This window comes from Lipophrys pholis (genome assembly GCF_963383615.2).
Source record: "Lipophrys pholis genome assembly, chromosome: 8".
Taxonomy (NCBI): domain Eukaryota; kingdom Metazoa; phylum Chordata; class Actinopteri; order Blenniiformes; family Blenniidae; genus Lipophrys; species Lipophrys pholis.
In genome coordinates, this window is record NC_137630.1 from 26,901,108 (window position 1) to 26,911,141 (window position 10,034).

General features: G+C 43.6%; 2 protein-coding genes across 3 annotated transcripts; both read left to right on the forward strand.

Annotated features, from left to right (window-relative positions):
- Positions 1-7: 7 nt before the first annotated feature.
- etv7 (ETS variant transcription factor 7) lies at positions 8-3,925 on the forward strand. The gene is made up of 9 exons (XM_080469349.1): positions 8-253; positions 393-540; positions 615-779; positions 878-1,042; positions 2,324-2,446; positions 2,535-2,672; positions 2,788-2,930; positions 3,036-3,136; positions 3,236-3,925. Exons 1-9 carry the CDS (start codon positions 221-223, stop codon positions 3,417-3,419), a joined length of 1,200 nt encoding a protein of 399 aa, XP_080325475.1. The 5' UTR covers positions 8-220; the 3' UTR covers positions 3,420-3,925.
- A 561-nt stretch (positions 3,926-4,486) lies between these two features.
- Positions 4,487-8,819, forward strand: pnpla1 (patatin-like phospholipase domain containing 1). Of its 2 annotated transcripts, none has more exons than XM_080470279.1 (9): positions 4,487-4,781; positions 4,862-5,094; positions 6,622-6,687; positions 6,764-6,976; positions 7,064-7,124; positions 7,205-7,411; positions 7,490-7,604; positions 7,931-8,053; positions 8,157-8,819. In XM_080470279.1, the coding sequence occupies exons 1-9, from the start codon at positions 4,580-4,582 to the stop codon at positions 8,299-8,301; spliced, it is 1,365 nt and encodes a 454-aa protein (XP_080326405.1). In that variant the 5' UTR covers positions 4,487-4,579; the 3' UTR covers positions 8,302-8,819. The 2 variants fall into 2 exon arrangements, with proteins under 2 accessions (XP_080326405.1, XP_080326406.1); XM_080470280.1 differs by having other exon boundaries at positions 8,015-8,053; positions 8,157-8,540.
- The last annotated feature ends 1,215 nt before the right edge of the window (positions 8,820-10,034 follow it).

Genomic DNA, 10,034 nt, shown 5'->3' on the forward strand with positions numbered 1-10,034 from the left:
TCGTTTTCATTTCCCGGAAGGTTCGAATGTGAAAGACTTTTTTTTTTTTTTTTCAAATATAATTTTTTCGAAAGCTTTTAATCTTCCTTTTTTTTTCGATTGAAGCTCGGAGTTGTGTGATCCATAGGTCATTTAATCTATTGTTCCAGCTTTATGTGTTCTTATGGGGAAGTCGTATTCGTTTCTTTTGCGCAGAGGAAAACACAGAAGGATTTAAACCATGGAGAAAACTTCCCCGTCGCCTATAATCAAGGTAAGCGAACGTCACCGCACCAACCTGTTTGACGAGGCTTTGTTTTGATGAAGTATTAAGTTAATCGGGGAGGTTTACGAAGTTATAAGCTCTGCATTAATTGTCCCACCTTATGAGCGTGTGTGCATGTTTTTTGCAGGAAGAACACGAGGAGAGCAAACCCTCATCCCACATGCAAAAAGGACAAACCAGTGTCCCTCCCACCATGCATCACCCCCCCTCTAGCCAAGCTGACTTGGTCAATTCTCCCTTTCAGGAAGACTTGTGGCATCTGCCTGGAAGACTGAGTGAGCATTAGCGTTACATTCAGTTAATATCCATAAATCCATTTACTGTGTAAGCAACAGGCTGTGCTCCTCAGGAATAAACCCCTCTCTCTGGGATAAGGACGATGTGGCCCACTGGCTCCACTGGGCTCAGAGGGAATACTCCCTGCGCCGGGGGGAGAGGGGGCACTTCGAGATGAACGGGAGAGCTCTGTGCCTTCTCACCAAGGAAGACTTCAGACGCCGCTGCCCCAGCTCAGGTACAAACATGTGTGTGTGTGTGCGTATAAAGTGTGCTGACTGGCTTTGAGCCTGTGTCTATTTTCATGTGCACCCTTTGTTTTGTTTTTTCTTACAGGCGATGTCCTGTATGAGATCCTTCAGTGTGTGAAACAACAAAGGAGGAGTCTTGTCAGTGACCCCTCTAATCTGTCTCCTCCTGTGGTCACTGGACCAATCAGCAGCCAGATAGACACTCAAACCATCCCAGAGCCGCGGTGTCCCAGGGTCAGCGACTCCTCAGGTCGGTAATATACAGAAGAGCATATGCGTCAACGCATACCCCCAAGCCTACTGGACTTAACTTTAATTTCTTTGTGTGAGGCAGAATGGTGGGAAACACCGTTACTGAAAATGTAAGGAACAGGAATAAAGAATCAAAATAAATCCTATAGTAAATGTTAAATTGAGTTTTACAGCCTCAGCTGTCTTAACATGCTTTACTGATACAACACAGACAAACACATATGCATTTTGGGGGAGAGGTGACCCAGAGGCTCGGGAAGCAGATTCCCACAGCGGACGGGTCACTCCTGTGTCCCTGAGCAAACAAACAACATGCAAACAAAGAAGACCTTTGACCTCCGGCAGTGCCGTAATGTGGACACATAATGAATCCTCGAAACAACATGGGTAAAATTGGATAAAGGGGGTGATAAACTATCATTAGTTTAGTTTGTTAGTCTATATGTCAATAGTGCCGAGTGCAAAGGGGGTCGCACAACTGCCAGCCGAGGAGTTGGGAGACAGATGTCTGAAGCGACTGAGCCATAGTCCAGTCTGTAATAACATTAGTTTAATGGTTTAGCTCTGACAATTATCTCTGATGGGGTGCATTTAAGATCTTCTATCAACTAAGTGTTGAATTTCAGTTAAGTTTCCTCTCTGAGACAAAACCTGTGTCGAAGGAATTACTTGACAAAGTGCGATATGATCAATTTTTAGTCACACACACACACACACACACACACTGAATTTTAAGTCCACACACTAGTTGATTGTCTTGCTTATCAAATCAAACTTGTTCATCCGGTTACATTGCAGATATGAATACTTCCTGATCAGCCACATGTTCAGACAAACAGTGAAAGCTTTTATTTTCTCTCCACTGATCTTTCATATTGATTTTATCCTAAACTGAAAGTGATCACCTCAGAAGTTCGCCGTGTAAAATGTTAAATACTGGAAAATATAAATTTAACATGCAATCATTTGTGTTTTTCATTTGGATTCTTTCGTCAGACCGGACAGTACGTGGAGCATTTTTATGTAAAGACCATAAAACACGACTGACACATGGGTTGTTTTGTTTCTTTTTTGGTCTCTACCTTTGGTTACTAACGATCTGATAACTCCAGAGTCCATACAATAACTTACTTTGGCTCTTTGTTCACCGGTGATAAAACGATCTCTGCTGTTAAATATTACATCGGCTCTTAGAAAATTATCACGTGTTCAAGCTTCTGCAAAGTCCCTTTTACTTTCATTTTAGGATCTCACATTTCCTCATATTTCTCTCTTGCAGTTTCCCCGTCTCTTGCCACCGCAGCGTCCAGAACCGAATCCAGCAGCCCACCAGAGCCGAGCCCCGCCCCCAGAAATCCCTCCGCCGCTAACACAAGTCCTGCTGCACTCACACAAAGCAACAGTGGGTGTAACGCAAACATTTTTAGGCTTCAAAGTGAGGTTGGATTTACATGATTCACATGATATATCTTCATCCCTGTCTGGTTTAGACGGGTCGGTGAATGTCCTCGCAGCGCCTCAAGCTCAGTTCCCCGTCCAGACCGAGGGAAACGCCTCAGAGCCGCTCAACCTGTCCAGTCGAGAGAAAGTGAGGAGTCCGCTTCACAAAGCCAGCGGCCGAATCCCAGGTATCTCCGCATGCATCGCCGGCGCAGCCTTTTCCTTTAAAAGCCATCAGAATGTGCACACACCCTGATTATACATGTGACAGCGTCTCCTCATTTCCTTCTACGTCTTGGCCAGAGTGCAGACTGCTGTGGGATTATGTGTATCAGCTGCTGTGTGATGATCAATACCAAGACTACATCCGGTGGGAGGACCAGGACAGCCTGGTGTTCAAGGTGGTGGACCCCAACGGGCTGGCACGCTTGTGGGGAAATCACAAGGTTAGATTCTGTGTTTGTATGTTTCACCTGAAAATAAAGTAAAGCCAGTAGACATGAGAGCTTGGATTATCATAAAGAGCACTGTTTTTTTTTTTTTTCTTACAGAACAGAGACAATATGACTTATGAGAAAATGTCACGTGCTTTGCGACACTACTACAAGCTCAACATCATCAAAAAAGAGCGAGGGCAGAAACTCCTGTTCAGGTCTCTGCCTCTTTTAGGGTTTTGTCTTTCACTTTCTGTCGTCTCTCCACATCGGCGCGCATATCCAACACGTTTGATCTCCTCTCCTGCTCCCTTCAGGTTCCTGAAGCTCCCCCATGACACCAAGAAGCAGCAGATTGATCCTGCCGTGTCCCCGGAGCACTTTCCGGAGAGGGGCTTTCCAGAAGGCAGTCCAGTGCAGGAGTTTATTGAGAGACACTTTGAGGTTTCCCCTGATCGCGTTTCACCGCAGCCTCCTCCACATGACACACCAGTGAGATAAGAATGAGTAATACAGATCACATAGACACAATGGTGTATTTATCTTGTGAGTTTTTGCTTCAATGCACTATCTAAAGGCAGGTTGACCACATAGCACTCGAGTATTAAACATGTAGTATTAAGATTTCTTTCTATTTTGCTGTGAATTAATGTGTGTATAACTGATCTGGACTAACACTAACATTAAGGGATGCATACAACTGTGAAGTAATCAATCATACCAAGACTCAACCATATAAATAATCATCAGAGCTTTCATTTGTTAGGCTTGCTCATCATAATCACTCTACAGGTGGTGGAAATAATACAGAGAAACATTGAATTGACAGCAGAATCATTTGTGTGTCAGAGAGGATTACAACTGTGTTCACACAAAACCTTCTTTTGTTGCAGCTTGAATCAAGGCCAGTCTTTATACCTGTAGCCAGTATCAGCCTAAGGCTTTTGTTATGTTTGTGAAATGTTTTTGTTTCTGCTTTGTAAAATAAAGTTTTCATATAGAAACTGGATTTATCCACGTGCTTTTATTTATTTTTAAACATCATATGCTATGGATGGATGGATGGATGGACGGTAATAGAAGTGTCCAAGCTTTGCCTGCAGGGGGCGCCGTTGCAGCAGGACATCATTGACGGTCTCATTTAGTTTTAGTTAGAAAACTACAGGAACTTCATCATGTTTCCCAATTTCCCTACAATGTTGCCAGAGGAGGGGTCAGAGTTACGAAACATTCATTTGTCACACATTTTGAAAAAAAAATTTTTTTTTAGAACTAAAAAAGGTCAACCACTCCCCAGTGGAGTACATTCTGTTCATTGTTTTCTTGATTTCTAAAGCAGCTTTTGTGAATCCAAAAAGACAGACATTTAGAAAAACGGTTTTTGTTTACGTGTTGATATGTGACAGACTCGGGAACTTTCAGTGCTTCAGTCTTACCCCACATTAAGAAACAGACAAAAAGCCATTGACAGTTCTTACAAGCTGAGCTCCATCACATGGGCGTGACAAATAAGGTATATCTAATTGGCATGACGCCTGTTTAAAAAGGCTGATCATGAAACACTCACCCAGTTTCCACTGTGACTTTCATTTGAGTGGGATTGCCAAAGAGCTGATAGTTTTCAGCATTTGGGATTAGAAAACTATAATCCGGGATCGATCATGGCTCCCAGTTATTACAGTCACCCTGAAGTTCCTCAGTCCATCTCCTTCTCTGGATCTGGATTTCTGGCCACCTACCAGTTAGGGGTGGCCCAGTGCTTCCTCACATTTGCCCCATGGATACTTCGCACGGCCCCCTGCGTCCTCGGAGCGTCCGCTGGCTCTCTGGTCGCAGCCGCCGTGGTCTGTGAAATCAACCCGAGTGAGTGGCTTTACGGTTCGTCCTTCAATTCGTGTCTGACGCTTCTCCCGCCTAATCCCAGTTCTGCTCTTTTAATCCAGTCGCCATTCGGGATGAGGTGATTGGTTTTGCCAAACGGCTGAAGAACTTTACACTCGGGCCGCTGAACCCCTCGATCAATGTCATCCACTGGTTGGAGCATGTTTTACACAAATATCTCCCTCCTGACGCTCACCGAATGTCCAGCGGCCGCCTGGCGGTCGCGGTGACGCGTTTGACCGACGGACAGCAAATTGTCCTTTCTGAATATCACTCCAAAGAAGACGTAGTGCAGGTAAGATCGTGCCTTCAGTTCTGCAACCACAACTCAAATAAAATATATATTTATAAAAAAAATAATAATAATTAAAAAAAAAAGCCCCTAATAATTGGATTTCAAGATGGCGGCGTTTTGTTTTTGTTTTTTTGCCGGCGTGAAGTAAAGTCGGGCATGGGAGTATGTGCACAGAATTTTATCATTTATGATCTTAAGACCCATTGATTGTCATTTTTTCCACTGCTTAAGCTCACAATGAGCATCAATAGCTACTTTTCGAGGCAGTCTGACGGCAGGCTGCGCAATAAAAGAGGCCGAAGCTTCCAACAGTGAAGCTGATGAAGAGGCTAACGTCCCTGAGATGAGGTAATGAGGTACACAGAGGTAGTGGCTCCATCTCTCCGGGAGGTGATTCGAGCCATAACAGCAAACCTCGCTAAAGTTTATGAAGACAAGCTCGAGCCAATCTCCCGGTTCCTGCAGTCTCAACGGGAACAGCTGCAGAGTCACGAGACGCGGATCTCGGCCATAGACGATGCCTCCATGCACGCTATGTTAAAGTGGCTGGAGCCTGCAGGTGGCACAGCTGGAGGAAAACACCGACAGTCCCGGAGAACCGAGGCGGACGCAAGCGGATCGCGGGCGGAAGGCAGCGATCCCACGCTGGTCTTTTGAGAGCTGGCTCCCCAAACTTTTGAATATTGAGACGAAGTCAACGCCGCATCGAAGTGGAGAGGACACGCCGCACACGGCCGCTCACGGCCCGCGGGACCAGAGACCGCGTCCGGGTCGTGGTGAGACTTCACATCTCCCAAGATAAGCAAAGGATTAGTATGACTGCGTCGTGGGAGAAAAGCAAGAAGAAGCAGCCACTGAAACATGGTGACGCAACAGTGATGTTTTTTTCAAGAATTCCCAGCAGTGGTGGTCCGTGAACGTAAAGGTTTATGATGCTGGTGTTTCTCTGAGTAGCAGTCTGCTGCACTATTTCACACACATTAAATTGGCTGAAACGCCTTTAACATGTATATATGTAGGCATATGTTCATAAACGGTGGGTCAAATTTCTAACATAACTTCTCCCTTTTGTAAGCCAGTTTTTTTTTTTCTTTTTTCTTTGTTTACTCTTGTAGTCAGGAAACCCTCACACTTGCGCTCCTACAGGTTAGGAGATTAATGGTGTATTTATTTCTTTGCCAATGTTAGGCAGCTTTTTTTTCTTTTTCATTTGTTCTTGTGTTTGTAATGTGTTTTTTTTTCGGCTGGTTTTGTTGAATAACTTGTTAGGTTGTTTCTGCTTTCACAAAATGAGTTGATCCTAATATTAAGAATTTAGTTGTTGGGGGAGATTTTAATTGCTATTTAAACCCACTCATGGACAAATCCCCCGGCAGATAAACAACACTCACTACCCCAAGCCAAAATAATTGCAACGCTATGCGAAGAGCTGGTATTTGTAGATGAACATCTGACAGATAAGGAATTTACTTCTTTTTTTTATTATTTTTTTTTATTAACAAACTAATAAAACTATTTTGTCCTCAGGCTCTCCTGTGCAGCTGCTTCGTTCCTGGATACTGCGGCTTTCACTCCCCCACCTTTCAAGGAGTTGTACGTGTCTGACTGAGGTGAATTTGTGCCCGTTGTTCGGTCCCCGTCCTAACATACGTGTCTTCCGCTCTGACAGCATTACCTGGATGGCGGCTTTAGCGGCATGCAGCCCACAATGCCTCTGTCCTCCAACCGCACGCTGACGGTGTGTCCATTCTCCGGGGACATCGACATCTGCCCGGCAGACCCGCCCTGCATGGTGGACCTGATCGCCACCGGGGTCACTCTCAAGGGCAACGTGGCGAACAGCATCAGGGTCCTCAACGCGCTCTACCCCCTCGGTTTAGAGGTCGGGCCTGTTTTACTAAGATTAATAAAAGCTGCTGAAGACGGCCAATCTTTTCATTCTGTAACTGTGTGTCGTTTCCCTCTGCAGCCTCTGGAACAAGCCTTCCACGACGGCTACAAAGATGGCATTCAGTTTCTACAGTGTCACGGTGGGTCAATTACAGACCGTTCTTTGTAAACATCTATACTCCGAGGCTGACCTACATTTCTCCTTCATGTCTCCTGGCAGATCTTGCCCCATGTTTGATTCTCCAGAAAAGGTTCGACGAGCCACGGAACTACAACCAAACTACCACACTGATCCACGAGGAGGTGCTGAAGCCGAAATCTTTGGCTGAAAGCAGGTCGACACAGAAGGAAAACGCGTCTGAGCAGGACCGCAGCGAATATCCACCGGTCAAAGCAACGCCACTGTTCTCTGATGTGGTGAACAATGGTATGGCTTCAACACACATGATCACAACAGCTTTTACTGCGTGTTTATTGCAGTTCGGTTTGAACACTTGTGTTTCAGCAATGGTGCTTAATGTGGTGTCTTATCTGAGCAAGTTTGGACTCCCGGCGTGGCTCGTGACTTACTTGCTCCTTCCCTTCTTGCTGTTCTACGCCGTGCTCCAGAATGGGAACAGGTGAATAAGACACTGAACGCAGCACAACAGAAAAGCTGCTGAGTTTGTCAAAGTAGGAATAGGGACGTCATTGTCACCATTCAAACAGAGATCCCTTTCTGTTTGCTTCTGCCTCTTCTCACAGTTATCGTTCACCCTGGGATTTAACTCTTGCAATGCATTCACCTTTTAGCTTTTATATTTTCATCTTTTCTTATTTCTTACTCTTTAGGTCATTATTACATATTTGTGCATAGTTATTTAATTGCCTTGTTGCTGAAATGTGGAAAAAGAAAAAAATTCCACTGACTAATTTGACATGTTTTCTTGTTTTCTGTGTCTATCAGACTGGAGGATCTGTTCAGGCAGATGCCTGAACTCATGTTCTTGACTTGCCTTAATATGAAACATTGCTCCCTTTTCTTACTCAGCACGGTTGTTTTCAGCATCAGCAAGAACATAAAGGACAGGTATGATCACATCCCTCCACGATATACAACTCCAACCGACTGATCTTTTCATACTAATGTTTATACTCGGTCTCGTATGATTTGAATCATCTCTCCGTTTTAGGATCATGCTGCTCATCATGCTGCTGCAGTGGATAATTGTCCGGACCCGATACGACACTACACGTCAACATGGGCACTCATCAGCTCACAAAGAGCCTCCTGTCCATCCAGAAGATGTCCAGAACAAATGCTCTGAATCGCTGTGAATTCCTAGTAAGCCTCAGTGGTCTTTGGCACGCCATCGTTTCCTCTTTCAGGAGCGGTTCCAGAAAGCTCTGAGAATTCAGATGAATCAATGAACATTAGAAGTCGCTGAAGGAGTTTCTATTTGTTTATTGGAGTTGATTAAATTCTGTCACATTGTAACATATTAACATGCTTCTGGTGTCATGATTATGACGGCAGATGAATAAACTATTATGCTCTCGCTTGTCTTGGCTGACGCATTTTGATTTGTCCATTGTGTTCCTGCTGACAGTTATTAGCCTCCAGACTTCTGGGGGGCTTAAAACCATAAAGAGATGTCCTCTAGTGTTTAATTTGTCACCTATTAAACACACTCATTAGTTTATACTCTAGTGGAAAATAACGAGCATTTGCTGTGTCTCAGTCTCTGTTCAGTAGCAGAGCCAGAGAAATCTTAGAGGTTGTAGCCAGGATGAAATATGAGATTCTCTCAAAAGTGGCACATTAATATAAGAAAATAAAAATGTATGTGAATGAGTCTGTGAATCCTGAGTTTTTGAGTCTCAAGTCCCAAGTTAGAGTCCCGAGACTTTAAGCCCTGAGTCTGCAGGTCCTGGATCTTTCAGTCCTGAGTCTGAGTCCCAAATCTGAGTCACGTGTCTATAAGTCATTAATCTGAGTTCCGAGTCCTGAGTGTGTGAGTCCTCGAGTCACCAGTGGACACTGGATCAGGAGGCAGCAAAGTTCCAGAGGCTTTGCTGACACTGGAGGGTCTCTTCAGTGTTTGAGTAGGAGAAAAGAAATGAATGTTAATGTCTCAAAATGTGTCTAATCATTATAATTATTGTATAAATTACAAAACTGCAGACAGTAAGTGTCTTTTCCTCGTGCCTTAATGTCTCATTGCAGAATTTCAACTTATTCTCTTCTGTTTAGACATGTTACAGTATTTATGCTGATATTTCCTTCGCATCTGTTAAAAGAGGTAAGAAGTATTGGCATTTATTTTTGCAAGTAGTAAAATAATTGTAGTTGTGTTTTGCAATGAAATCATAATTTTAAATGGTTTCTAGTAGTAATGGGTAAACCTACTTTTTGAACAAGAAGCCTCTTGTTAATGACTGCTTGGACTAACAGGTTTTGTAATAATCCCAGAAGTTGAAGAATCTATCACAAGACTGGAGCGGAGAATTTAACAAACACTGATAATATTGGCATACTTAATGCTTCAGCTAAATCCAGTTTTGAGAGGGCAAACACAAATTTTGTGTTTTTGAGTCTGTAAAACTGCTGAGTCATCTTTATACAGTCTTTTTGGAAAATTCAACAAAAAGTACAAACATTATATATGTGTCTGTGTGTGTGCATGTGTGTACACATACACACACACACACATTCCACAGTACAATGAAGAACTGCAGATCCTTTCAGCTGTCTTTCAATTCAGTTGTTCAGCTGTTTTAAGCTGTTTCATCCCTTTCAGCCATGCTTATTTTCAGCAGTTTAGCCCCATTACCTTTCCACACATATTAAACATATTCGGAAACAGTACATGACTCTCACTGAGTAGCAACTCTCTGTTTGATTTGAACAATTGTCCTTCTTCGGATTAGTCCTGAGACGAAAACTCAGCATGAACAGTTCTGTTGAAATTTTATTGACGTTTTATTTTTAGTTGTTATCTGAAGCTGCAAGATGGTGATGATGATAATGCAAGTTCCATGGAAGTGTTGCCTAATGGGCCACAAAATTA

Bases quoted from the DNA above. Each gene is read 5' to 3' on its own strand.
- etv7 (XM_080469349.1), top strand. From the start codon at position 221: ATGGAGAAAACTTCCCCGTCGCCTATAATCAAG. The intron at 254-392 runs GTAAGCGAACGT...TGTTTTTTGCAG, and splicing joins CCCCGTCGCCTATAATCAAG to GAAGAACACGAGGAGAGCAA. The intron at 2,447-2,534 runs GTGGGTGTAACG...TGTCTGGTTTAG, and splicing joins TGCACTCACACAAAGCAACA to ACGGGTCGGTGAATGTCCTC.
- pnpla1 (XM_080470279.1), top strand. From the start codon at position 4,580: ATGGCTCCCAGTTATTACAGTCACCCTGAAGTTCCTCAGTCCATCTCC. The intron at 4,782-4,861 runs GTGAGTGGCTTT...CTTTTAATCCAG, and splicing joins GGTCTGTGAAATCAACCCGA to TCGCCATTCGGGATGAGGTG. The intron at 7,605-7,930 runs GTGAATAAGACA...TGTGTCTATCAG, and splicing joins GTGCTCCAGAATGGGAACAG to ACTGGAGGATCTGTTCAGGC.